The sequence below is a fragment of the Acomys russatus genome, chromosome 1 (genome assembly GCF_903995435.1).
Source record: "Acomys russatus chromosome 1, mAcoRus1.1, whole genome shotgun sequence".
Taxonomy (NCBI): Eukaryota; Metazoa; Chordata; class Mammalia; order Rodentia; family Muridae; genus Acomys; species Acomys russatus.
This window is the reverse complement of record NC_067137.1, coordinates 6,506,330-6,532,600: the sequence shown is the minus strand read 5'-3', so window position 1 is coordinate 6,532,600 and position 26,271 is coordinate 6,506,330. Positions and strand designations below refer to the sequence as shown.

General features: G+C 49.9%; 1 protein-coding gene across 4 annotated transcripts in view; it reads left to right on the top strand.

Annotated features, from left to right (window-relative positions):
- The first annotated feature begins 6,079 nt into the window (after positions 1 to 6,079).
- Ttc7a (tetratricopeptide repeat domain 7A) overlaps positions 6,080 to 26,271 on the top strand; it is a 103,665-nt gene continuing 83,473 nt past the window's right edge. The window contains exons 1-3 of one of the 4 annotated variants that reach the window (XM_051158587.1): positions 6,080 to 6,498; positions 14,478 to 14,641; positions 17,598 to 17,766. In XM_051158587.1, the coding sequence (XP_051014544.1) occupies positions 6,312 to 6,498; positions 14,478 to 14,641; positions 17,598 to 17,766 (520 nt within the window). In that variant the 5' untranslated portion in view covers positions 6,080 to 6,311. Of the gene's footprint in view, positions 6,499 to 14,477; positions 14,642 to 17,597; positions 17,767 to 18,864; positions 18,888 to 19,020; positions 19,125 to 26,271 lie in introns of those variants that run through there. The other 3 variants (XM_051158844.1, XM_051158757.1, XM_051158673.1) reach the window with 3 other exon arrangements.

The window sequence follows — 26,271 nt, the reverse complement described above, 5'->3', positions numbered from 1 at the left end:
AGACCCTGTCTCAAAACAAACAAAAAACCAAAAGGGGGCTATAATATCTTCCCAAAATAGATTAAGTAGTGATTTATTGAGTTTGAGATTTTAAAATGGGAGAAGTAGCCCACCTGCTAAGATACACTGGAATTTAGAAAGGACTGCTGAATGAGATCAGCGTGTAAAGGCCCTAATTCTAAAACGGAAGGCACGAATGCGTCATGATGGGGAAGGGGTTATACATGTTTCTACAGGAGAAGAAAAATTGTGTATTCCATCCAAACTGATGGAAATCAGATTTGGCAGGGGAAGACCTCCTGAAGATCTTGGATGCTACCCAAGGAAAGAAGTTAAGAAGACAAAACAGGATGCGTCACATAATCTACTAAGTTCCTCCACATGAGAACAGCTCTGACACTGAGACATGAAACTATCTCCAGCCAGGAATTCAGCCAATAAATCTTTGGCTACAAAATCCTCAGGACTTACTATGCCATTCTTTTAAGTGGCATAGATAAAGTTTATTTTTTTAAAGATTTATTTATTTTATTTATTGCATATGAGTGCTTTATCTGCAGAAGAGGGCATCAGATCACATTATAGATAGTTGTGAGCCACCATGTGGTTGCTGGGAATTGAACTCAGGACCTCTGGAAGAGCAGGCGGCGCTCTTAACCACTGAGCTATCTCTCCAGCCCAGATAAAATTTATTTTAAAGTTTGGTTATACAGTCTAACTAACTTATTTATATAGAGAAACAAATGTCTTACCTGCTTGAACAGAGAGCAGAGAAGCATCATTAACTGAACTCTGCTCAGTGCACACAGCCCATACACATAGTAACGCAAAAATGTATAGAACCTGGGAAAGTTAATATTTTGCGGGACAAGAGGACCAGACACCAAACAAGACAAGACAAGTTGCCCACCTGATCCAACCTCACAGATGGCCTCAATACCTGTTTCCTTGAAAGTCTGCATCCAGGACAACGTCAAAACGGCTCTCTAGACTGTCTGGCATCACAGATTGTTTCAGTCAGGACTTCAGTTAAGGCCTGAACTTTCTTAGCATTCAGCAAAAATTATAGCTAGCTTTCTTAGGACTGGATATATCCTAATTTTCTTGGGCCCACCAAAAAGAAAAACTACATCCCAAATTGGCAGGAAGCAATTTAATTTAAGAGAACTATGCCATTTCTAACAGGAGTTGCATGGTTTTTGGCCTATGGATGACATATTCGTTATTGTTTTAAAGTGGTTGGTTATAAAATAATAGAAGGGTCACAGACTGACAGAAGCATCTGCCAAATATTCTGAGCCAGAAAGCTGAAGATGATACTCCAATGTTATGGAAGAATTTTGGGGGACTGTCCAGGCAGCAAAACATTTCTGTCACTTTTATACTTTTGGAAGCTGCTTGCTTGCACTTCCTACACATTAAGGTAATATTTATGGGGTTGAAGACTAGTTAGTTATAGTCTCACTGTTAAACTTAAATTATTTAGGATGATAGAAATTGATAGATAGTAGAACACTTTATCCAAAGGTGCCAAAAATACAAATGTAAATTTATTTATTTATTTATTATTTTTTGGTTTATTGAGACAGGATTTCTCTGTAACAGTCTTGGCTGTCCTGGACTCTCTTTGTACACCAGGCTGGCCTTGAACTCACAGAGATCTGCCTGCATCTGCCTCCCAAGCGCTAGGATTAAAGGTATGCGCCACCACACCTGGCTACAAATGTAAATCTTACCTAATAATTTTTGTAGTTATTATTACTTATAGTTTGTTAATGTAAGAGAAACAGCCTTTTATTAGACTAAAAGGGGGAGACGTTGGCATGAGTTATTGTGTGATTCAAATGCTGATTTCTGTACCCCTACCCCCAAATCTGGTTGCAATCCTTGTTCTGAGAATCTCTTGTCTCAATGATGTATAAACACTGCTCCCTGATTGTCCCCTGATATGCTAATAAAGCAGCTTACAGCCAATTGCTGCACAGGCAAGAGAATAGGGCTGGACAGGGGATTGAGCCACTGGGGAGGTCCAAAAGACATTGGGGAGAAGAGCTGCATCAGGGAAAACTACAAAGTGCAAGTACCTCTGGGATATATGCTGGGAGGAAACCAAATTAGCTTAAAGGATTAAGAACAAAGTAATAACTGCTCAGTTATTATGTTGTGAATCTTACTAATCAAATGTAAAAGAGTCTCAATTATTTATGTGATAGCCAGGTTAAGAGAGAAATTGAGAAACAGAGTTTTGTAAAATAACTAACATTTCTCCTTCTGGCTCCTCCTTTGTCTTGGATAGCTAGATACCACAACACCCACTTACCTCTTAAAGATACACTTCAGAAGAGAGGGGGGATAAACCTCTGTGCTATGGGATAGTTATGTTTGGTTTCATTCTCAGCTAAAAGCCACTGCCAATTGTAGAGGAATTTAGAAGTGTTTTGAGAATAGACAGTAAACATATATTGGTATATGTATATACACCAATTAATTCATTTGATCTTGGTACTTTCGGTTCAGAAAGTTCAATAAAAAACAAAGATAGAAAGAGCTTCTATAATGACTGAAAAGAAATTGAATTTTACTTAAAAACAAAGTTTGGAAAGGCCAAGGATATATCGTTAAGTTCTTTCAAAGGCCATCCTTCTATTTGGATGAGAGAGGAGTCCACAGGAGCCTTCAGGGAGAGGCCCTTGGAACCTGACACTGGTTTGTCAGGCAGGTCACGAAGCAGGTATGCTCCAGCCACGCTATTTTTGTGAGTAGATTCAAACCATAAAGCAATTTAATTTACAAGTATACACTACAGTGGGAAACAGCCCTACAGCCAGGCCTCCCACACTAGGCGGGATAAGTGGAAGGGACCGTAGGGTCCAGACACTGAACATGGGGATCAGGGACAGGCAAATCCCGAGTGAGGGTGTTCCAGCTCCCATTTTAGCCTTCAGTCCACAAGGAAACATGCTGCTGAAGATTAAAAGACAATTCATGCTTGACATAGGTCTGGCATTGTTGGTAAGAGAATCACTCCCCCCTCCTCCAGCACACTCAACTCAGATGCTATTGTGAGGCCCAGAGCTTCATGGTTATTATGTGCATTGCTTTTCGGGGTGTCTTTTTAGAAGAAATAAAACAAAACAAAAATCCCTCAACACTGCATCCGGCTTTCCGTCTTGAACTTACTGAAGTACCCTTCTCCTTTTCCCAAGTGCTCAACCACAAACTCAAGGGCCACAGTGTTTCCTGGGGCTCTATTCTTACTCAATGTGTGGATGGCCTTTCCGCGAATCCCACAAAGGAGGCAAACTGCACAGCTGATTCTACACCTTCACCTCAGAGAGAGTCACGCGCAGGCTGTTAGTTTGTAAGGAAAGGCGAGATTTGTTCCATAGAGACACCAGGTGCCGCAGAGGTTCCCGGGCAGACTAAAGATGATACAATTGCGGGGGTTCTGCCTCTTGGTGACATGGCAACAGTTGATCCTAACTTTCTGGAAATTTCTGTGCCGTGAATTTGACTTAACCAAGTCCCTAGTGAGCTGTTGCCTGTGGATCCACGCGAGAATGGGCTTTCTGTGAGTTAGCATTAACTGTTCCACAGTGTGTGTTTCTGGGCCTAAGTATCACAACCTTTCAAGGTCTGTGTATGTGAGAGATCCCACAGAGCCCTATCATCATAAATATCGTCATAAATATCGTCATAAATATCATCATAAATATCGTCATGCTGTTAAAGCCTTCCTCACAGTCCAGGGGCAGCAGCTAAGCAGGCACTCACACTGGCTTTCAGGTCTGCTTTAAGCTTTATGCCTTCTGTTGCTCACTTAAAAAACACACACACACACACACCACCATTGTGGTGGTGCACACAGTTAGTCACAGCACTCTGAATGCAACTCTCTGTGATTTTGAAGGCTGGCTTGGTCTACCCAGTAACTTCCAGGCCAGACTGGGCCACATAGCGAGACCTGTCTCAAACACAACGAAAACAAATGAAAACCAAACCCCGCACCTCCTCCCATGAACTTTATTTTCTCTCTTAGAAACACTAATAAGACTGTTAAGGTAAAAGCTGTGCCTCTCCACAGTGAGCAATAAAATCAGGTTGGCAGATCACCACACTGTTAGGGTAGTAGCTCTGCTAAGTTGGAACGAGGGCAGCCTTGACCAGACTCAAGATTATTAATAAAAAAATACAAAGAAAACATCAATATTTAGAAAAGGATCTTGCTATGTATCGTTGACTGGCCTGGAGCTCATTACCGTAGCCCAGGCTGGCCCTGAATTCTTGGCCCTGCCTCTAGTTTCCAAAAGCAGTGACAGCAGGTGTGCACCGCCACAACCAAACACCATGTTGCTATTTGCCTTTATCTCGGCAGAGGTTACTAATACAGTCACGGGTGCACTTTGCTCTTTTTCCTAAAGGTTTTCACTCTCTTGAAAAACGTGGGTCATCAAAAGATCGGGGACTTGGCTTTGCTGGAAAAGAGCTCAGATATGGTCAGGCACGTGGAGGAAAACTTGGTATAAATCTGAAGCATAAACTCTGCGTCCTCCCCCACGCCCACATACAAACTGATGACCAGGTCAGACAAGCAAGTATGCTCTCCGCAGCCAGTGCCCTAGTATCCCCCACCGTGGTTGGCAAAGGAGTGGGAAGGAAAGAGGAGGCTTCCTTTTTTTCTGTCAGACTACTCCCTGCTCTGTCAATCATGCTGCTCGCTCTTGCCCCTGGGGTAACTTCCAGGAACAAGCTGGCTAAAGTAAATTGGCAGTGCACTCGCAGGCCACCGGAGTCAGTCTCTAGCGCTCTCTCTGCCTCCTGCCGTCGCTGAAACCTAGTTCTGCGGAACCCCAGGTGCTCGGCACACACACCGGAGGGGGGAATCTTGCCTTGCAGAAAGGAAAGGGGCTGCAGTTAGAGCCCACGGAAGATATCCATGGAGAAGCCGCGGTTTGGATAGCGGCTGGGCCTGTGGTGATGACGTCAGGAGCCGGGCTCTGATAAACCGGAAAACCTCCCTGCACTTCTGCCTGTCCTCAAACTTGTAGCGGTGAATTTCCCAACAATGAAGGGCAGGGAGAGGTAGAAAGCGGTCCGCTTCAAATTTCTGGGAGTCTACTGAAAAGCTTGCCTTCACCCTATCATCCTCGAAGGTTTTCAGACTGGGCCACACAAATGGTTTTGTTTGTTTTTTCAGTGTTGGCTGTCGTTTGAGTGACACGCTCAACTCCGTTGCAGGACTTGACAACTCCAGTTTCATCCAGGGCTGAGTCACGAAACTAGCCTTCAAGCCCGGATAGTCCTGGCTCCTCCTTCCATGGCCTGCACCCCGGTCCTTTGAACTTCTGGGCACTACTTGTCTTAGAGCCAAACTGAGCGGAGTCAGTCTTTAGACGCCGAAATGAAGTAGCAGTAAGTGGAAACCCTGCTGAGATCCTCTTTTAGTATCCAGAGTAGGGACCCCAGTGGAAAGAGGAGTCCGATAGTTAAAACAAACAAACAAACCAAGCCCTCTTCGAGCTGGGGACCTCCGATGAGCCTAGGGACTCGGCCCTGCGGGCTCGTCCGCAGCCCCGCGGGCGCAGCGCGTTGCTTCCAGCCAGGATGCCCAGGAGCTCCCGGCTAGTGCTGCCCTTGCCGGCCGCTCCTCGGATTTGTGACGTGCGCCAAGCTGTGGCGGTGACGGGGTCACCACACAAAGCCGGGTGGTCCGGGCACTGGACCCCAGGCCGAGAGTCCCGACGGGATGGGGAGGGAACAGGGAACGAGGCGCCTCCGGGAGCCCGGGCTCCCCGCAGCATTAAAGTGAGCTCCCAGCCGGCGGCTGGGGGCGGGCGGAGGGCGGGCCGAGATCGCCCGGCGCGCGCTTGGCTGCTGTGGCCTCGCGGGCTGCCCGCGCGCCTGGCCCGGCGGGGGATAGCCACGCCCCATTGGGGGTGGAGCCGCGGCCCCGGGAGGCTCGGCAGCTGGAGACGCCCCGGCCCGGGGCGGGGGCTGTGGCAGCAGCTGCAGCAGCGGCGGCGGCAGCAGCGGCAGGAGCTGCTGCAGCAGCGGCGGAGGCTGCTTCAGGACGCCTTGGGGTCGAGCAGCCGCAGCCCGAGTCGGGAGGCTCTGGGCGGTGCGCCGGGCGCTGCCGGTGTTGCTGCTGCTGCGGACCACCAGCCGCCACCGGAGCCCTCACTGCCGCCGGGGCCCCGGATGCCGTCTACACTGCGGTCGACTCTGCCGGAGAGTGCGCCCCAGCCTGGACGCCGCCCCCGGCCTGGTCTCCACTTCCTCGCCGCACCTTCCATGACAGCTCCCGCTCGAAGATGGCTGCGAAGGGCGCGTACAGCTCCCACCTGAAGGTGGAGAGCGAGATGGAGCGCTGCCGCGCTGAGGGCCACTGGGACCGCATGTTCGAGCTAGTCCGGCATCTGCAGACGCTGGGCATTTCCGGCGGCGGCGGTAGCAACCGGCGAAACAGCCCAAGCGGCAGGTTCATCCCTTTGGACACGGGTGAGTGAGGGAAGGCAGGTTCGCTGGCAGCAAGCGCGCGAAAGCACCGCCTCCTCCAGGAAGAGCGACTCGACCGACCGTCTCTCCGGAGCCGGCGCTGGGCGCTACCCTCCCGCTTGCCGTGGCAGTTAGGAAAGTCCTTCTGTCCCAAGAGAGAAATCGCGTGCAGATTGGGTGTTTGAATAGAAGAGAGAGGAAAAGCACGTGTTCTCTGTCTTTAAGGTCATGTGGGTAGCCCTACAGTGAAATGGGGGTTTCCGTAGGTATCAGAGAAGTGCATTGGACTGGACTCTTACTGCCTAAACTCCCTCGTGCTGAGTTTGTCCCTCTAATTTTCTCCTCAAACTTGAGAGCCAAGCTCTTGCCCACAGCTGGCTTTGACCGAGGCTTGTTGAGCACTGGGTAGGTTGCAGAAGAGGCGGGCGAGCCTCGGTTTCTTTACCAGTGGCGGACACTGGCCCCATCCAGTCCCGGCAGTCTGTGGCTTTAGCAGTAGGGCTGGTTTAGCTGGGCTTCGGCTCTTGTGCTGGGGCGGGGAAAACACCCTACTGGGGCGGAGGGAGAACCCCACCCAGTCTCCAGCTCTCTGCCTTGAGAGAGGTTCAGAGCCCTCTCCTCCCGCGTACACACCCTCCTTTTTCGAGGCAGAGAATAAGTTGGTATATAAAGAGTTTCCCAAAAACCACCCAGGCTAGGACGCCTCTGTGAGAGAGATGAAATGATTCTAGTAATAGCAATATTGTGCTTACTGTGTGTCAGGCAAGTCCTCAGGACTGAAATCAAGTCCTTACAGCTACTTCTGTTCGCTGTATTTTATAGGTAACTAACTTTAACATCTAGCCAATAAGTTGTGAAATATTTTCGTTTGTGCTATGCTCTCAAAGATGCATACATGCCCTTGCAGAGCACCCACTGTGGTAGGAGGCAGGATGGTGAGCGCTGGGTAGCGCTCAGAAGAAGGCCAGGGGGCTTCAGAGAAGCGGCAGACCTTGCAAGCGCAAAGTGTTTGTTTGCTCAAGGAAAGTCCTGGATGCAGGGATCCCAAGAGGGCCAAGAGGTCGGGCATGGCAGTGGGGTTAGCTGCCGGAGCCCTGACAGACAATTTGCAGCAATCCCCTCCCGCGGGGCTGGTTCAGGTGGGACTGCAAATTGAAGCACACAGGTGTTCGTGTCTGGGGAAGGTGTGGGAATCTGAGTGAGGTTAGCTCCACAGAGCAAGGTGCCGGGTGGAGCAGGAAGCAGGACCTCCTTCCATCCCCACGGGTCTGCTTTTCCTAAGCTGTTCTGCAGAGCTTCCAGCGAGGCCCACCCCTTGGCTAATCAGTATCCCAGGAAGAAAAGGTTCAGGAAGCCAAAAAGGAAAGGGAAGAATGGAATCGAAGGTGGACTTTAAAACCAGACTGCAGGCCTGCTGAGCACATCACGCCCGCCCGTGCAAGTCCTGCCACCTGGGAGGCCAACCTGGGCTGTGCCTGTATTGGTGAAATTCTTTCTCAAAAAACCTCCAGAAGTAAGGGGACAGAGCTAAGTGGTGGGGTCCCTGGGTCTGATGCTCAGCACCAATGAACGGTAACCACTGCCAACAGAAAACTTGTAGGGCTTCTCCAATTCTCAATGTGCTCACCCAATGTAAGGTGAAAGCCAAGTTAGAATATAAATGCCACACTTCCCAAACCTGATCGGACTCACCTTCTAGGGAACACCATTGGGAAACATAGGCACAGCGTCTATTAAGTTCCTATTAAAAACCCAGTGAGGAGGGCAGGAGCTTTCTCCTCATCTTTGATGTGAGGAGACACCAAGGTGCAGAGGTCACATAATGGGCACATTGGAAGAGCTTGGGTTCATTCCTGCAAGCTGGCACTCGTGGTAGAGTACATACAGGCCTGGAGCTTGAGTTGTCTTTCATCAGAAACTAACCCGTACAGACAGGGAGACTGACCAGTAAAACCAGACGGTCTCCTCCGCTTCGCTCTGTGAGTGATTTCTCTCTCGTTGTTAATCCAGTACACAATCCCAACTACACACACATATACACATGTGTGCACATGCACGCACACACGCATGCGTGCAGGCACACACACACATAGCAACAAGAGGAAAGAAAACAAATAGTGCTCAGGGCTGCAAGAGCGTTTTGGGATTGACTGCTGTTTCCTTTTCTCTGGATTCCATAGTTACTCAGAGAGTAGGAACCTCTTTTGGGAAAATATATTGTTGGTGCTCATCCCCTTAACTGGAACCTAGGAAGGGGATTTTTTTATTTTTTTATTTTTTGGTGGATGTGATGGCGCACACCTTTAGTCTCAGCGCCAGGGAGGAGGGGTAGAGACAGGCAGTTGGATCTCTATGAGTTCAAAGCCAGCCTGGTCTACATAGTGAGACTGACCAAAAAAAAAAGAAAAAAGGATTTATCTTTTTTTTTCTCTCCTCCCCTCTGTGCTGCCCTGGCTGTCTTAGATTTGCTTTGTAGACCAGGCTGGCCTTGAACTCACAGAGATCCACCTGCCTCTGCCTCCCCAAGTGCTGGGATTACAGGCGTGCACCACCCCACCTGGCTCAATCTTTATCTTTAATTATGTGTAAATGTGCATGTGGCTGAGTGTACCTTAGTGAATGTGCCCATGGAGGCCAGAAGAAGCTGTTGGGTCTCCTAGTTACAGGGGATTGTGAGTCGCTTGACGTGGATGCTGGGAAGTAAACACTGGTTCCCTGCAACCTCAGCACTATCTCCAACCTAGAAGATTCTTCAACTCTCACCTGACCTGTCAGACTGTTACAATAGGTGAGTGACCTGAAGGTGACCTAATGTGGAAAAGGGCAAAAGGTACTAAGGGAGGGGGGCTGAACCCCAGGAACCCTCATTTTCCAGAGGTCCTGAGGTCCTGCTGTGTCCGAGCTTTCTGTAGAGACTTAGGGTGGCCTGAGAACATAGATCCCAGGAGGTGCAGGGAGCGAGGAGCTGGCTCCTGGGCAGCTTGGTTGAAGGAACAGATGCTGACACAGAACAACCCCAGGCCTTTTTCCTGTCAGAATAGGCGCCTGTGTGTGTTCTTCAAACTCACATCCGGTGTTGATTTGGTGAGCATGGAAGAGGGGAAGTTCAGAACACAGCCTATGGCTATGAGGTTTGGTCCTGTGAAAACAAAACAGGCCCAGTATTTTGATTTGATTTTTTAAACAACTTTTCTCCTTCCTTCCTTCCTTCCTTCCTTCCTTTCTTTCTTTTTTTCTTTGGTTTTTGGTTTTTGGGTTTCTGAGATAAGGTTTCTCTGTGTGGCCTTGGCTGTCCTGGACTCACTTTGTAGACCAGGCTGGCCTTGAAATCACCGTGATTTGCTTGCCTCTGCCTCCCAAGGGCTGGGATTACAGGTGTGCGCCACCTTGCCCAGCTCCTTTACTTTTATTTTATTTGAAAGGCAGGTGTCTTTGAACCAGAGCCTTCATGAAGTCAGAGACCAACTTGCAGGAAGTCAGTTTTTCTTTCCACCATTTAGGTTCAGATTGTGAGGCAAGGTGAAAAGTTTTGCTTTAGCTGCCTGGCAGCCACCCAGTGTTTTAATTCTGTTAACACTCTATTAGAAAGCATTTACAGAATACTTTAAAAAAAAAAAAAAAAAAAAGAAAGAAAGAAACCATATCTGTTATCAGCCAGCTTCAATGGTTATGAACTAATGAATAATCATTAAAAAATTAACTTCCATTTTCGTGTGTGTGTGTGTGTGTGTGTGTGTGTGTGTGTGTGTGTGTGTGTGTACAACTTGTAGGTGTCAGTTTTTCCTCCCAACATGTGGGTGCTGGGGGTCAGTTTGACAGGCTTGGGGACCAGTGCCTTTACTTGCTAAGCCTTCTTGATGATTCTGGTGAGCAATCTTTTTCAGGCTGTTCCTCAGCCCACTGCCCTCCCATGCTTTACTATTTCAGTAAGCATTTATAAAATAAGAACCCATTAAAAGTATAACCACTATACCATAATTGTTGCTCAAACCCACCATCTTTTGGGGTTTTTTTTTCCCCCAGCTGAATGGTTTGTTTCTTCAAGCGGGAAGATTGCCTTAAATATTATAGCAGCGGTTTAAGTGTCTGAGGCAGTGTGGGGACAGAAGCCACAGAAATTCCTTTGCCAGTTTGATGTGGAGGAGGGACAGGGCTGACTTGACCCACACTTCCTACCTTCAAATGAGCGCGTGAGTTTTCCAAATTCAAAGGCTGGTCAGAAGAGAGGATGGGACCTGTCCCTTGAGAGCTCAAGAGACCTGAGAGGAAAGTAGCTGCCACAGGCCTTTAGAGGAGGTCAGAAGTTAGGGGAGGAGATGTGATAGCCACGCAGGGAAACCTGCTAATTGCAGGTGCTGGGTGGGGCTGCCGTGGGGCTGACAGGAAGACTTCTTCATAGCCCTGGACCTCTGTGCTTATCCACCCAGACTCTTAACAACTGAACATTTAGGTCTTGGAATTTCCAGGTGCCCTTTAGTTTCATAGATTCGTCAGTGGAGAACAGTGCGGGGGGGGGGGGGGTGTTGCGGAGTAAGGAGGAGGGGGATTGAGCAAAGGAAATAAAATGATGGTTGCTGAACCAAATGATGGTCTGTTAAACCAATAGATTTGGTAGAGGAGACTGGGAGGGAGGAAGCCTCCCTGAGAGGGGCCGGAAGGAAGAGTAGGCAGGCAGCCTGAGGGGTTGGAGGTGTGGCTCTGGTAGAAGCTTGTTGAGGGTCAACTCTTAGCACCACACACAAAAGCAGTGCTGCCCATCCTTGTAGTGAAGGGAGAGCCGCTCACCCTGCTGTGGGGTTTACTGCTAGCTTTCACCTTCATCGCAGACTGCAGACCATCCCTGAAACTATCAGAGGCCAGCAAGGTACCTCAGGGGCTAAAGGTGCTTGCTGGCAAGCCTGCCAACCTAGGGTCCATCCTGTACCCACATGGTGAGAGGTGAGAATCAATCGACTCCTTACAGGTTGACCTCTGACCTCCACAAGCCAGACATGGCCACTGGGGCACCCTGGCCCATGAGTAACACATCAGTGTTTACATCTTGTTTTCTTTCCTTATCAAGAGCTCTGCTGTGAGAGAGGCAGGAGAGGCATCTTGTTTGCCTGGGTTGCAGTTGTTACCACTCTTGGACACCGCCCTAACAAGGTCACTAACCTTCATGACCTGTGATACGGGTCTGCTATCTACCTTTCGTGGCTGTGAAGGTTAAATAAGACTACATAATAAAATGCCTGGCACTTAGTAGGCCCACTACAAATATCAGTGTCACTTTCACAGTTCTGGTCCCTTGGAGCTTAGAGCAGTGCTCATCAAACAAACAGACTTCAGAGAGGGGAGAGGTTTGGTTAAGTCTCTCACCTGCTCTGATGCTTACTTACCCAAGAAAGGAAGGAAGGAAGAATATAGTTCTGCTTCCTCTTCCTGATTTTATTTTTTTAAAGCATCCGACTCAGCCAGCTCAACAGTGCTTTGTCTAGTTTCCACATGTGCACTTAGTCTTCATGCACGTGGAGGAGGCGCCACAAGCCAAAACCTGCCCTGGTGCACACCACCCTGGCAGCATGGGTTCAGAGGGCGCTCAAGGTGCAAAGCAAGTTTCTTTTGGCATGAAAAGTAACTGGATGGTGTGGGGGCGGGGATGGGCAGGAGCTCTGGGAGGGCTAGGTAAACCCAAGAAGCCTCCTGACATGTGGCTACTCATGGGGGGAAGGGGCGGGACCCTGTGACCCTCCAAGTGGAGGAGCCTGGGGAGGAACACAGGTCCCTAGAGCTGGCTTGGAACCCTGCTGTGGGTTTTACAAAGCAGAGCCCCTGAGCGAGAAGCACAGCTCTGGGGAGAGCTGGTGGTGATGCATCCATACCTAACATCCACCTCACTTCCCAGCGGAGATTTGGAAATGAAGGTCATTTTCCAGGCCTGGGTTGATTTACATTTTTATTTTTGAGCAGGTAGCCTATTGCCAAAGTACAAGAGTGGAAAGCCCTGTTGTGTTTCCAGCCTGTTCGGAGGGGTGTGTGTCTGTGTGCAGGTGTATGTTTCTGTGTGGATCTGCCTGTCTGTGTCTGTGTGTGTCTTCTGTCACTTGCATGAAGAAACATAATTAATGGCTTATGACTGCAGGCACCATTGTGCACACTGCTTTTTTTTCCCTTCCCTCCTTCTTCTTTTTCTTATATGCAGCAGGGTCTCAGAAAGTAGCCCCGGCTGGTTTGAAACTATTTTGATTAGGCTAGCCTGGACCTTGCAGAGCTCTGATACTGCCATTGGGTTTAAAGGGGTGTCACTACCATGACCAGCTGCTCACTCTGCTTCCTTCCTTCCTTCCTTCCTTCCTTCCTTCCTTCCTTCCTTCCTTCCTTCCTTCGAAGACAGGGGCTCACCATGTGACTCTGGCAGGTCTTGACCAGGGTGGTCTGTCTGTCTCTTCCTCTCTCTGCTTTGTTACCAATTTAACTTGAAGTTCCTTGTATGGCTGTGCATACAGAGCATCCTCAGCCCGTTTTGTGGCTGCAGGGTGTCCCTCATGCACATACGGATATTTTTTCTAGTATAAGTGTTGCTGAGTGAGGAATTAGGAGAAGGTTGGTTTACACATGTGCAAGACCATCTGTAGGATGTTGCCAAGTAGCCCCTTCTAGAAGCTTTCTTCAACTTACGCGCCGTCACTGGATGAGAGTTTGAAAGGGGGCGCTTTTATAGGCAGGTCTTCCAAACGTTCATTTTCAAAAGCCGGACCTTGGTAGCAAAGGGTCTGATGATGCTTCCTCGGGGCAAACCATCCCAGGCCTGTGTGGCTGTGGGGCCTGCTCCTGTTGTTAGGGAGGGAGCTCCCTCCCTCTTGGGAGGAGTGCAGTGTAGGGGACCTGGCCCCAAGACTGAACAGAAACAGCTGCAAGGAGCAAGGAGTGGTGTGGCAGCCGGAAGCATTGTGAAAAGATGGGGCTACGTCAATTCCATAGCATCCTAGAGGTAGCTCTGCCGGCTTCCTCTCGGGGGAGCTAGGGGGTCCCACTCACCAGACAGGTATCTAATAGGCACTCCGCTGACTAGTTAGTTCCTCATAGGGTGATGGGGCAGGCGGTGAGGGCAGTTAGCGGAGTCTGTTAGACTTTAAGCTCTGCACACCAGACGCTTGGCTTCTCTGCAAGGTGGTGGTGGTGGTGGTGGTGGCCCTCTGCCACAGGTAGCAGGAATGTGGTAGTGACAAGATTGGAATGTCATTGTGGTAGTGGGGAGCACAATCAAGTAGTCTAAAGCTACTTACCAGGTTATGGGGTTTGCAAATGAGCTCCTATATGTGAGAAAACACTTGAAAAATAAAAGTACTGGACATAATCAGTGACTTGCCTTGTTACCCAAGAAACCATACATGCTACAGCTACTCTTTGCTCTGACTGCTGTGTCCTCCTGAGCCACACTAAGATGGACTCTGTCTCAAAAAACAAACAAAGATGGACTCTCTCTCAAAAAACAAAAATACAAACAAAGATGGAACAAATTGATTACACATGACCTTAGAAACTAGGAGGGTGTGAAATGGGCCATTGAGCCACACAATACAGTTTTCCTCTTTCATGGTTTGGCTGGGCGGTTTTATGTTTTTTGTTTTTTATTGTTGTTTTTGATTTTTCGAGACAGGGTTTCTCTTGTAGTCCTGGCTGTCCTGGACTCGTTTTGTAGACCTGGCTGGCCTCAAACTCACAGAGATCCATCCACCTGCTTCTGCCTTCCGAGTGCTGGGGTTAAGGCGTGGGCCACCCAGCAGATTTCCCTTTTTAGGTGGGTTCTCTCTCCGTCACCCAGACTAGCTTGGAATTCCCTTCAGTCCTCAATGACTACTTATGTTTATGAAAATACATCTTTGTCTTCTCAGACTTGAGCCATTCGTAGGCTGCGTAGGGGCAGCTCGGGGCCCAGGATGGTAGGGCCCATACCATGTGTGTGTGTTCAAGGAGTCACGGGTTCTCACTTTGTTTTTCAGATGATTTGGGGAAACTGCTGCTGGCGGAGGCTCTTCTGGAGCAGTGCTTGAAGGATAACCATGACAAAATAAAAGACTCCATTCCTTTGCTGGAGAAGAATGAGCACAGGCTGATGGAAGCCAGAGACCACCTGAGTAGCATCCTTAACAACGGGAAGCTGCCGGTGAGTCTCCAGGTCATCTCAGCACCCCCCCCAAAGGGTGGGGCACAGCTGGGCTCTCCGGGGGCGCAGCTGGGCTCTCCGGGCCCGCAGGTGGATTCTTGTGTATGCCATGGAGCTCTGGTGGATGAGGAGACAGAGGTGGGGAAGGTAGTCCTGAGCTGCCTCCTCCTCTGATCCTGGCCCTGCGGTCTGGGTGATCCCTCAAGTCCAGCTAGCTCAATTCTGCGGCGATCAGTCTGCCATCCACTGTACTCCGGAATCGCAGCATCTCAACGATATGCCTTTAGCCCCCATTGTGTGACCTGGGAGAGGCGACCACTAAACAAATATGGCTCCATCTGCTGTGACATCTCACGGTCTGGTGGCCCCTGCTACTTCTTGGTGCAGACGTCTGAAGGACTGGAATGGGATGAAGGTTAGAGGAGAGCGTCCACAGGCTCCACGTTCAGAGCGTCCACAGGCTCCATGTTCAGAGCATCCACAGGCTCCACGTTCAGAGCGAAGTAGCTTCCTCTGTTCTTCCTTACGGGGCATTTCTGTGAACGCTGGGGACATGGGGGCAGACACACAGGTGGCTAAGGATCTGCACAGCAGGGATGTCTTTATCTTAAGCTAAGGGATTCCTGTAGGTACCCTTCCCCTTGGCCAGAATGTGTGATTCTGACTGGTTAGGTTGACAGATTGAGAAGACTTCAAATTCAGAGCCAGAGTAGCTTTTATATATACATACATACATACATACATATATATATGTTTTTATTTTATGTGCATTGGTATGAGAGTATCCGATCCCTTGGAATTGGAGTTATAGACAGTTGTGAGCTGCCATGTGGGTGCTGGAAATTGAACCAAGGTCCTTCCGAAGAGCAGACAGTGCTCTTAACCACTGAGCCATCTCACTGGCCCATGACTTTTAATGTAATAAGTGAAGACATTAGAAAAGCCACACCAGAGCCGCACGTGGTGGCACATGCCTTTAATCTCAGCACTTGGGAGGCAGAGGCAGGCGGATCGCTGTGAGTTCGAGGCCAGCCTGGTCTACAAAGTGAGTCCAGGATGGCCAAGGCTACACAGAGAAACCCTGTCTCGAAAAACCAAAAAAAAGGAAAAAAAGAAAAAGAAAAGAAAAAGAAAAGCCACACTATTGCAGTGGGAAAACACGGTTACCTTTGCTCCATGAGAGAGAAAGACACCTTCACCATATGGTCCTTTGTGTCCCTCACCCCCGCCCCCAACTAATGGATGCCCTGTTGTAAATGGTCCTTAGTCCACTGGGATCTACCAGCGGCCACATCCACTCATCGTGCCCTGAATGTGTCCTTTCACCCTCACCTGTTCACGGCCTGTATTTATTATGCTTCTCTCAGGGGCAGTTCAGAGCTGTGTTCCCGACCTTACCCTCTTAGTGTCTATCCTTAGCCTCCTGGGATGAAAGGCAGGGAATGGGTGTTTTTATCTCTCCTTCATCCACAAGGAAGACAGAGCTGAGTAGGGGGGACGTGAGCCTGTAGCTTGAGACCATGACATGGAATGGCAAAGGCCCCACATAGCTCACAAGCACTGTGAGCTGGATCCCTCTGGCGGTGTCTTGCCTGTGGCCCTGACTGAGGAAGTAGGTGGCTGATTGGGGAAGTTAGCCAATGGCGTTAAAGGTGGTCAGAACAAGCAGGAGAGCTGTGTATGGGCCACTGTGAGGCATTGTGGGAACTTCACAGAAGGGAGCTTCCAGGAAAAGGTGGGGCTGAGGGAACAGGTGATGGTCTGGCCAGGCATAGGGAACATTTCTGAGGGAGCGATATCCTCCAAAGCCAGGGATTAGTGGGCACAGAGAAGGGAAGGATGGCTTCCCTGGGGCCTGGCTTGGCCTCACCCTGTTTCTCTTACTTGGCCGCTTAGAAGGCAGATGACGAGGAGAGTGGTGGAGGCTCCCTCTGGGATCACAGATCCTTGACCTAGCTACCCACTGGCAGACTGGGAAATTACCTCCAGTTAGTGGGAGTGGTTAGGGCTGGAACCAGAACTTCTCTTCACCTCCAGGGAGCTTTACAGTAGGCTGCTCTGTGCCCTCACCCAAGGGCAAAGGCCAGAGCCTGGCTTGATAGGCCTGCTGTGCACAAAGCTGTAGTGAGAGCCCTCCAGAGCTAGGTGGCTGAGGGGGTGGGGGAGTGGGGGGGGGGACCTTAAAGTAAAATAGACTCACTCCCTTGGCTAGAGCTCAGGGCTGCTGCCCAGCCTGTTTAGCTCTGCCTCCCTTGGGCAGGGCCAGGCAGGAGCAGCTGATCTCCTAAGGAGGCCGTGAGAGGCCTGAGTGGGTGAAGATGAGAGCAGGGTTTGGATTAGGTATTTGGGGCCTCCCTGGAGCTCTGCATTTAACCCTACTTCTGATGGGGCCGGTGACCCAACAGGCCCTCCCCTCCTGCCCTCTGTCCTGCAAGGCTAATGTGGCTGCTCCCCCTTGCAAAAGTCCTGCTGCAGGGGTATAGGTGTCAGCTTCAGGGTGCTCATGAGCTCTTTCTAAAGCCTTTCACCCCATTTCTTTAATTTCCCCTAACACACACACACACACACACACACACACACAATAAATTTTGGACTCTATAAAATTTGGCTCACTCCCTTTCCCCAAGTATTCAGAATCAGTGCTGATTTGGGGGTGTCAGCCTGGCTCAGAGCCTCATGAGGGCTGCAGGAGAGAGAGAAGACAGGGCGCAACCCTACAGCTCCCTGAAGTCACAGCAAGAAGCAATGAGAGACACTCTAAGCCTTCCGCTCAGAGCCACGGTGGAGGCTGTGGGTGCAGCGATGGAGGCGGTGGAGCACAAGCATCATGGAAGACTTCCTGGAGGAGGAACAAAAGTTTCGAGCAGAGTCTTAGGCAAATCATGGCTTACGGCTCAGTTGGAGAGGGATGGGAGCTTCGGAGCAAGAGCCTGCTAACGCATCTTTGTCCTTTTAGCCACAGTACATGTGTGAGGCCATGCTGATCCTGGGCAAGCTGCATTATGTGGAGGGCTCCTACCGGGACGCCGTCAGCATGTATGCCCGGGCTGGGATCGATGACATATCCGTGGAGAGCAAGCCCCTGTACCAGATGCGGTTGCTCTCAGAGGCGTTCGTCATCAAAGGTATTTGTGCACAACTCTTTGCCTCCACCCACTCTGGTCTCAGGTGTCTAGAGCGGGCTGGCATCACAGGGCAGGGAGCAGCATGTTGGCGATGGGGCCTGCAAGGCAGTGTCCAGATAGAAACCCCAGGCCACGGCTACACAGTGCTGTTCAGGGCACAGGGCAGCCTGGTGCTCAAGGGATTGTGGACTCAGGTTCTGTCACTAGTTGTTGACGTATAGTTACCAAACTGAATGCCCGTGGGCAAACTGCCTCTTCACCTTTCTTGGCTTCAGTTGACTTCTTTGTAAAAGGAGGTTGGGATGCCAGTCCCTCAAGGCTTCTCATGACCAGCTGTGCTGTGTAACCAGGGCAAGCAAACCTTAGAGGGTGCGCCTGCTCTTGTCAGGCCTGCTCTACTGACTGACACTGCTAGGATCAATCTGTTACTCTCCAGCTGTGGGGGGCCCCTGTTGTGAGGAGAGAAGGGGCTGCTGAGATCCAGTGATGAGGACGACTTCCTGTCCTTGAGGAGTTCCCAACCCTCCCGAGACAAAACGCTTTAGAAGAAACTCAGAGGACAGGGTCAGTGAGAAAAGTTTCATGAAGGGGACTGTTTTCCAGTTGTGTTGTTAAACACACACACACACACACACACACACAGAGAGAGAGAGAGAGAGAGAGAGAGAGAGAGAGAGAGAGAGAGAGGAGAGAGAAAGCACTGTTTGAACATCTCTCCATTCCAGTAAAATCAACCCTCAGAGAAAAGTCTAGAAAAGCCACCTGTACTCGGATTGCGATTGGGTGCCTGACCCTGGTAGAGGAGGTGGTACTCCACATTGGTAAATTGAGGCCTGGAGAAGAAATGTCCCTTGCACAAATGTACCCATTTGGAGCGAGAAACAGAACCCCCACTGTGTGGTGCTGGCACTGGAAATGTGTGTGTTCCCTCCCTCTCTTAACACAGACACAGTCCTCTGTGGGCTTAGGTCCTCAAAGAGTGGCAGTGACTCCTGGGGAGGACCTGGGTCTGGCGGGCTGGGTCCCAACATCCCTGAGTCCCCTCCCTATTAAGTCCACATTGCCAACCAAGTCAGTTTCCCTGGACAGGTGGGATAGCGGGCAAGTGCCCACCTGGTAGGGTCCTCCTCTGCTTTCTCACCTCCCTCTGCCCGTGGAGGCCAGTCTTGGGAAGTGCTCATTTTTCGGGGCTCAACTCTTTGGGGTCTCTGGGATATCCTGAGCTGAATGTCCTCTTTGGGGGTTCCTTTTCAGTCCTCTCTCCTGTCAGCCTTGCTCAGTACATATTATTCTCTGTGTCCTGCTCTCTGCTCTCTCCAGCATGCCTCCAGCTGGTGGTCAGAGGTCCTGCCAGGGAGGTAAGGATCCGGCATTGCTCCCGTGGGCTGCTCGGCTGCAGGCTGTGCTGGCTCCCCCGTCCCTCAGTGAGTGCACGTGTCCCACCCCAGCCTATCGCCTGACTCCTCTCTGCTTGTCCTCCCTGTCCTGTTGCAGTGACCACGCCTGCTGCTTGGCATGCTGGGGTTTGCCCGAGCCTGAGTGTGCTAGAGGCCATGCGCAAGGCATCAGTGTGTGCATGCTCTGACTTAACTGTGTCAGTGGGATCTGGTGGGCCTCTTCCTTCACCCAGAGGGCACAAAAGGAGACAGGGGGACAGTTGGTTGTGGGACAGGCTTCAGGTGAGAACATGAGGGTAGTGACAGCAGGAGCTCCGAGCTCACAGAATAATGAAATAATAGCTGTTATAGCCTCACTCCAAGTCACGCGTGACCTCACCTGAACCTGCAGACCTCTGAGTTAGTACTCTCTTCTTCCTATGTTACGTATGAGGAGCTGAGGTTGCAGCAGGTGGCTCCTGCCTGAGCTCATAGCATGGGATTTGAACCTCTGGCTTAGTACTCAGAATCGTAAGTGGAAAGGAGTTACACCAGATCCCTGTGTTATAGATAAAACAAAACAAAACAAAACTGAGGCTTATGGAAGGGAAGCCATTTACCCAGAATATTACTTAGCTTCTGTTGTGACTGGCATCCTCCATGTCCCAGGAGCCTCTAAAATTCTGCCTCTTTCTGCTTCAGGGTGACCTCTAAACAAGCCAGCCCGGTCCAGTTCCAGCATTTCCTGATATCAGGCTATAGCTTTCTTCTTTTTCCGTGTGTATGTGTGTGTGTGTGTGTGTGTGTGTGAAATGCGTATATGTGGGTCGTCATCCTACATGTATGTGGGGCTCTGAAGTTGATGTTGGGGCTCACCCTCAATTGCTCCTGCCTTATTCCTGGAGGCAGAGGCACTTATGTGGGTTCTAGAGATCCAAACGTTGGTCTTTGTGTTTGCACAAAAAGTCCTTTAACCGTTGCAAACACCTCTGCGGCCCTAGACTTCAGCTTGAGGACAGCTTGTGGCAGTTCCATTTGTTGCTACCCAGTGTACCCCTAGCTAAGAGGGAGAGAACAGAGTTTCTGTGTTAGAGCGAGCCTCAGCCTGGAAGACTTGATGGGGCCAAATGTGAGCTGCTGTTCTTTTCCTGGGGTCAGGACAAGTTTCTGGTCCCTCCTTTCCCGTCTTCAAAGATGAAAGAGCATACCTAGCTAATCCCTCTTTCCCTTTGGGGCAGAGGGACTTGGCGAGTGACCCTCAGAGCATCCCATAAGGACACGAGTTACACCTCCTTCTCACATTGGGGCTCTGGTTCCCAGAGAAGCAGAGATGCCAACTTTAAATCTCAACTGGGGACCTTGAGAAGAGGGGTGGTTGTACTAGTCCTCGTTTCTGTTGCTTAAAGATCAGCATGTATGACACATATATGTCTATAGGACACAGAATACGTGACCATTCGACTTCTCTAAGGGTAAAAAGAGGCGCTGTCCACATCAGGCTCATTCAGAAACGAGAGGACTGGCAAGGTGGCCTCTTGTTTGGTGGTATTTCCAGTGGGTTGGGGCTCTTGCCGTTAGGCAAGAGGTCTTCCTCACTGTTCTGTTGCTATGCAGCAACACCATGGCCAAGGCCACTCTTAATAAAAGAAAGCATCTACCTGAGGACCGGCTTACAGTTTCAGAGACTTGGTCCATTGTCAGCACAGTGGGGGAATATGGTAGCAGGCAGGTATGGTGCTGGAAAAGTAGCTAAGAGCTACATTGTTATCTACAAGTACAGAGAGAGAGAGAGGGAGGGAGGGAGGGAGAGAGGGGAGAGGAGAGGAGAGGAGAGGAGAGGAACTGGGCCCAGCTTTGAAACCTCAAAGCCCACCCCCAGTAACACACTTCCTCCAACACGGCCACGCCTCCTAATCCTGGCTCAGGGCCAGTCTCATTCATACCGCCACAGCTGGTGATCTGAATTTAGTCCCTGGGACTCATGAGGTGAAAGGGGAGAACTAAGTCGTTCTCACTGTGTGTAAAGAAGCCAAAAACAAACAAACAAACAAACAAACAAAAAACAAAACAGAGAAATACATTTCCTCCACTAAAATAGAAAAGTAAAACACCTCTGTGAGAAAGACTTGTCATTTCTGGGTTCTGTCGCTTTGCTCTCTCTTGAGTCCATTGTCCTTGCTGGTCATGCCCTTTTCCTTTTTAACTTCATGCACAAACCCCAACATTGCATTTGAACAGGTTGGTGATCCCCACACAAACACCTCCCTGGGTTATTCAGTTTATAGCGTCTCTTCTCCGCCAAGCTCACTTGGAACCTTCTGCAGTGTGTTCACCCTAATCTGTCCGCTCCGTGCGCTCCTTCCTTCAGGGGTCTGGCCTCTAGTCTTGTTTCTTGAGGTCTCTGACCCACATCCCACTAAGAAAATATCACCTGCCAGCAGTTCATTAAGCTGGCACCTGTTAGTGATGCCAAGGGGTGAACAGCTGGGCCCGTTCCCTCGTGGGGACAGTGAGCAGGTGAGCTAAGCCTGTCTTGTGTGCTGTGGCTCCAGGGGGAAGGAAGAATTGTCAGACTGGTGACATGAGCTCCCTGGTGCCATTCCTGCCTGTCCGATCTTTGGTTTGGTATGTCTTAACATCACTGAAGTCTGCTGTCTCTAAAAAAACAAACAAACAAAAAACCAGGAAGCAGAAAGCCCCAGAGAAGGCTGGTCTGCAGCTCATAGCCGTGCACTCTGACCTCAGGCCTGTTTGATGGGAAACGCCGTCCTAGTTCTCAGCCCTCTGGACATTTGAGGGGGCAGTTTGTAAAGAATGGCCTTCCTTCTGCCCACTGGACAGCTTCCTTCTTATGGCCTTATAGTCTAAACAGGTGGAGTTCTAATGTGCATCTTTGGGATTCTGTCAGGTTTTGTGGCTCCCTAGGACTCTTGGTTATTGGCCTCTGGCAACTGGCATAGGATCCAGGGACGAGAAACCCCGGGCCACCGACTGTTCTTTAAGTCCTTGGGTCTATTTCAGGCCCAGCACTTACAACCTCATAGGGAGAAAGCGTCTGGGGGAAGGTTCTCGTCCATCTGGCCCAGTCCAGGGGAGCAGTTCCCTTACCTGCTTGGTAGAGATGACTTCTCACAGAGAGGTTATGGGGGCGGGTACCAAAGTAGGTGAAAGGCATAGAAGCCAGGGCTCTGGAGCCCAGGCTGCAATGGCTCCTCCCACGCCACACTTGAAACAGCCCAGCTCTCTCTGACTCCAGCTGGGGAGCTCATCCCTTATGTTCAAGGAGTACCAATACATTTGAGCCACTGTGGGAGAGGGAGGTGACAGGTCCTGCCTGACTGTAGAGCCTTTGCCAGTGAGCTAGCAAAATGACCTGAACCCAGGGAAGTGGGGGGATGCCTCGCTGGGAAGTGGGGGGGAGGAAGGAACCACACCTCCTCAGAGCTCAGTGGCTGAGTCTTGGAGGGGTGAGACAAATGGGCTGGCGGCCAGGTGTCCCATGGAGAGGGCATTAGGAGCAGAGGGCTGGCAGGGAGGCTCAGGTATCTTGGTTGGTGTCCTAGAGTTTTGGCCCAGGGTTGCCCTGCCATAAAGTCTTCCATAGTCCATGTTCCCTTCACAGGCCTGAGTGCCATACCTCTGTGGGCCTCTGGTAACAAGCTGCCCTCTTTTCTGTGGGTCTAAGCCCTGGGGTTTTAACCAGCCCTATGATGCTTCAAGGCCTGTTCTCAACATCTTGGGCCTGCGGTGTTTTGGCACCAGAATGCTACTATCATCTAACTCAGAAGGCCATTTGGCCTCCTTCCCTCTCTTCAGGCCTGCCACCTCCCATTTCTGTGGTCCATTCAGCATGCAGATGACATAGAGACCTCTGCTTCTCTAGGCCTTCGTTCTCCATGAGCCTTCCAGATCTCACCTGTTGCTTCCTAATTTGAGCATCACCGGTGCTCCATCCATGGTGGGATTGGGAATGGGGGTGGAGGTCCTTCAGGACCAGCGCTGCCTTTAGGTGTGACGATGGTGGTTGTTTCTGTTCGCTTTCTGCCCGTGTGATCCTAAGATATTCTGTTCTCATCAGGGATTGTATGGCTTATTAAGCTTGTTAAAAATAAAAGAACACCAGCTGCTCCTGGGAGCGTATCTAGTTTTTGTTTTGCTGTATTTTGCCCTGGTATGGCAGGAATTAGGTGTTGGCTCTGGCGTCTTTCCCAAGGTGTAGGCTGCCTCGCTTGTGGGGAGGGGCTGCTGCTGCTGCCATGGCCCCAGGCTGTGGGCCCCAGAGTTAAGAGGCTGGCTTCTAGTGAGAGAGGAGGCAAGGCTGAGCGTGTTCACTGCCTGGCCACCAAGTGTGCACTACATGCCAACTGGGGTGAGAGACACCAAACAGGCTCAAGACGCGTCTTCTACTGGCTGCAGTAGTGAAGGCAAGATGGCATTGGTGTGAGGGTGTTAGATCTTGGAGTTACAGACAGTTGTGAGCTGCCATGTGGGTCCTGGGAATTGAACCTGGGTCCTTTGGAAGAGCAGTCAGTGCTCTTTAACCGTTAAGCATCTCTCCAGCTTCTTTCCCCCCATAAACATTTTGAGATGTGTCCTTCTAGTCACTTTTCCTTACAGACTTATCTGGACGTTTGGAAAGTGGAAATAAGTCCATAAGCTATGCTTTGACACCTGTTGTAAAGAGGTAATGTTTTACAAGGCCCAGGGGTGCTTATCTGCAGTCTCAGCAGCTGGGGACGCTGAAGCAGGCAGGAGCTTTGCAAATTTGGGCATCACAGAGGTCCTGTCTGAAATTATTTCAAAAATGTTTTATGAGGGGCTGGAGAGACTTAGAAGAATTTGGTGCAGAAGACCTTGGGTCTGCTCCCAACATTCACATGGTGGTTCACAGCCACCTGTAACTCTCCAGTCCCAGGTGATCTGATGTCCTCTCCTGGTGTCCACAGGCACACACAAATACACACACACACACACACACACACGCACACACGCACACGCACACACGCACACGCACACACACAGGCAAATCATTCATATACATAAAATAAAAATAATTAGTTTTTAAAAATAATGTTAGGGCTAGGAATGTAACTCAATTGGCAGAATGTTTACTGTATAAGATGCACCTGACCATAAGACGCACCCAGTTTTTAGAGCAGTAAAAGAAGAAAAACAGTAAAAATGGCAATCGGACCATAAGGCACATCCCAGCCCCCCCCCCAATTTGGGGGGGAAGTGCATCTTATGGTCCAAAAATACAGTATTTAACATATACAAAGGCTTGTGAACCATAGGCACATCCCAACCCCCTCCCCCCAACTTGGGGGTGAGTGCATCTTATGGTCAGAAAATACAGTACTTAACATATACAAAGGCTTGTGGACCATAAGGCGCATCCTAACACACACACCCCCAATTTGGGGGGGAAGTGCATCTTATGGTCTGAAAATACAGTACTTAACACATACGAAGGCTTGGGTGTGTTCCCCAGCACACAGAAGACTGGGTGTGTACCACATGCTTCTAACCCCAGCCCTCGGAAGATGAAACCAGGAGGCCCAGAAGCTCGTGGTCATCGTTGAGGCTAGCCTAGCCGACATGAGACCAAAAGACAATATAATAATTGTTAAAACACACACACAAATACACATGGTAGGTTATATATTTGGTGGTAGAGTCAGGCTTAGCAAGACCATGGGTTTAATCCCCAATATCAAATACACAGATATGATATCATAACAATTCCAAAATCTGAGCATGGCAGAGCTTTTGTGATGTCAGTGTTTGAGTAGTAGAGGGAGGAGGACCAGGGGCTCAAGGCCATCTGCAGCTGCATAGCAAGTTGGGGTACAGACACCCTGTCTCAAAAAACAAAACAGAACAACAACAACAATAACAAAACACCCAACGAAAAATTAAGCATGCACTTCAGCCCTGGTTAGACAGTGTTGTGCAATCAGCCTCTGGAACTGCTTTTCTTACAAAACTGAAACCCGTGTTCACCAAGCAGTACTTCCTCTTTTCTTCCCCCAGCCCTGGGTGACCATCCTTTTATTTTTTTAACTCTATGAGCTTGAATTCGCTTACTTAGAATTACATAGTGTTATCTTTTTTTCCGGCTGATAATGTTGTATAATTATCTATCAATGGATGCTTGGAGCAGTTCCCCCTTCGGACTGTTATAAATAATAGTGCTGCGAATCTGTACATACAAAAATCTCTGCAGGACCCAGATTTCGGTTCAGTTCTTTTGAGTCTGTTCATAGAGGCAGATCATGAGATCCTGGAGCTTCAAACGTTACTTGCTAACTAGCTGTGCCATACTGTTTCCTACTGTTTGTACCATTTGCTCTTCTCACAGTTGCCCACTTTGGAGTGTGATCTGTGACAACCATTGCCGCCAGACCTTTAGGTTAAAGAATGAATTGTGTTTCTTTTTCCCTCCCCCTGACAATATAATATTGTCCAGTGCCCAGGCTTGGTAAACCCAAGATCAAACATCTTTGGGTCGTCTTTCACTGGTGGGTGGGTGGAGAGTGCTACGGTTTTGGAAAGGGAGTTTCCTAGCAGAGGAACGCTCTTGGCTCCACCTGTGTATCCAGGGCCCCAGGCTTGAAGGGCAGGCCTCGTTGGAAGACCTGCTGCAGTGATGTGCTGAGTCAGCTTGCATAGAAGGAGCCAGGGCCAGCCTGGTGCTGAGCCCAGGGATGGGCCTGAGACACACAGAGCCCATGAGTTCCTTTGAAAGGGGCCTTTCCCTGGCTTGTTGATTTGTGTGTTTTCACAGGAAGTCCCCATCTGCCAGTGTGACACAGGAAGCAGTGCCTGGCACTTCCTGGGAGCTATTTACTTCCTGGTCAGACCACAGGGTTGGTCCACAACCACCAGGAACCTTGGAAGTGGGCTCAAGAGCTGCATGTCTCCACTTGGACCTAGTGCTGAGCCATTGTTTGGCTCCTTGTGCAGAAGGACTCAGCAATAAGGGGAGAACTGTCAGGGCTGGTGTCAGCTTCCAAACACTGGGCAGGGAAGTGGGCCTTCTGAGTAGTTAGATCCAAGGACGTCAGTCTCTGCGAATCTTCTTGGTTTTCATGATATTGAAAGTTATCTTACAGGGTCTGGAGAGAGA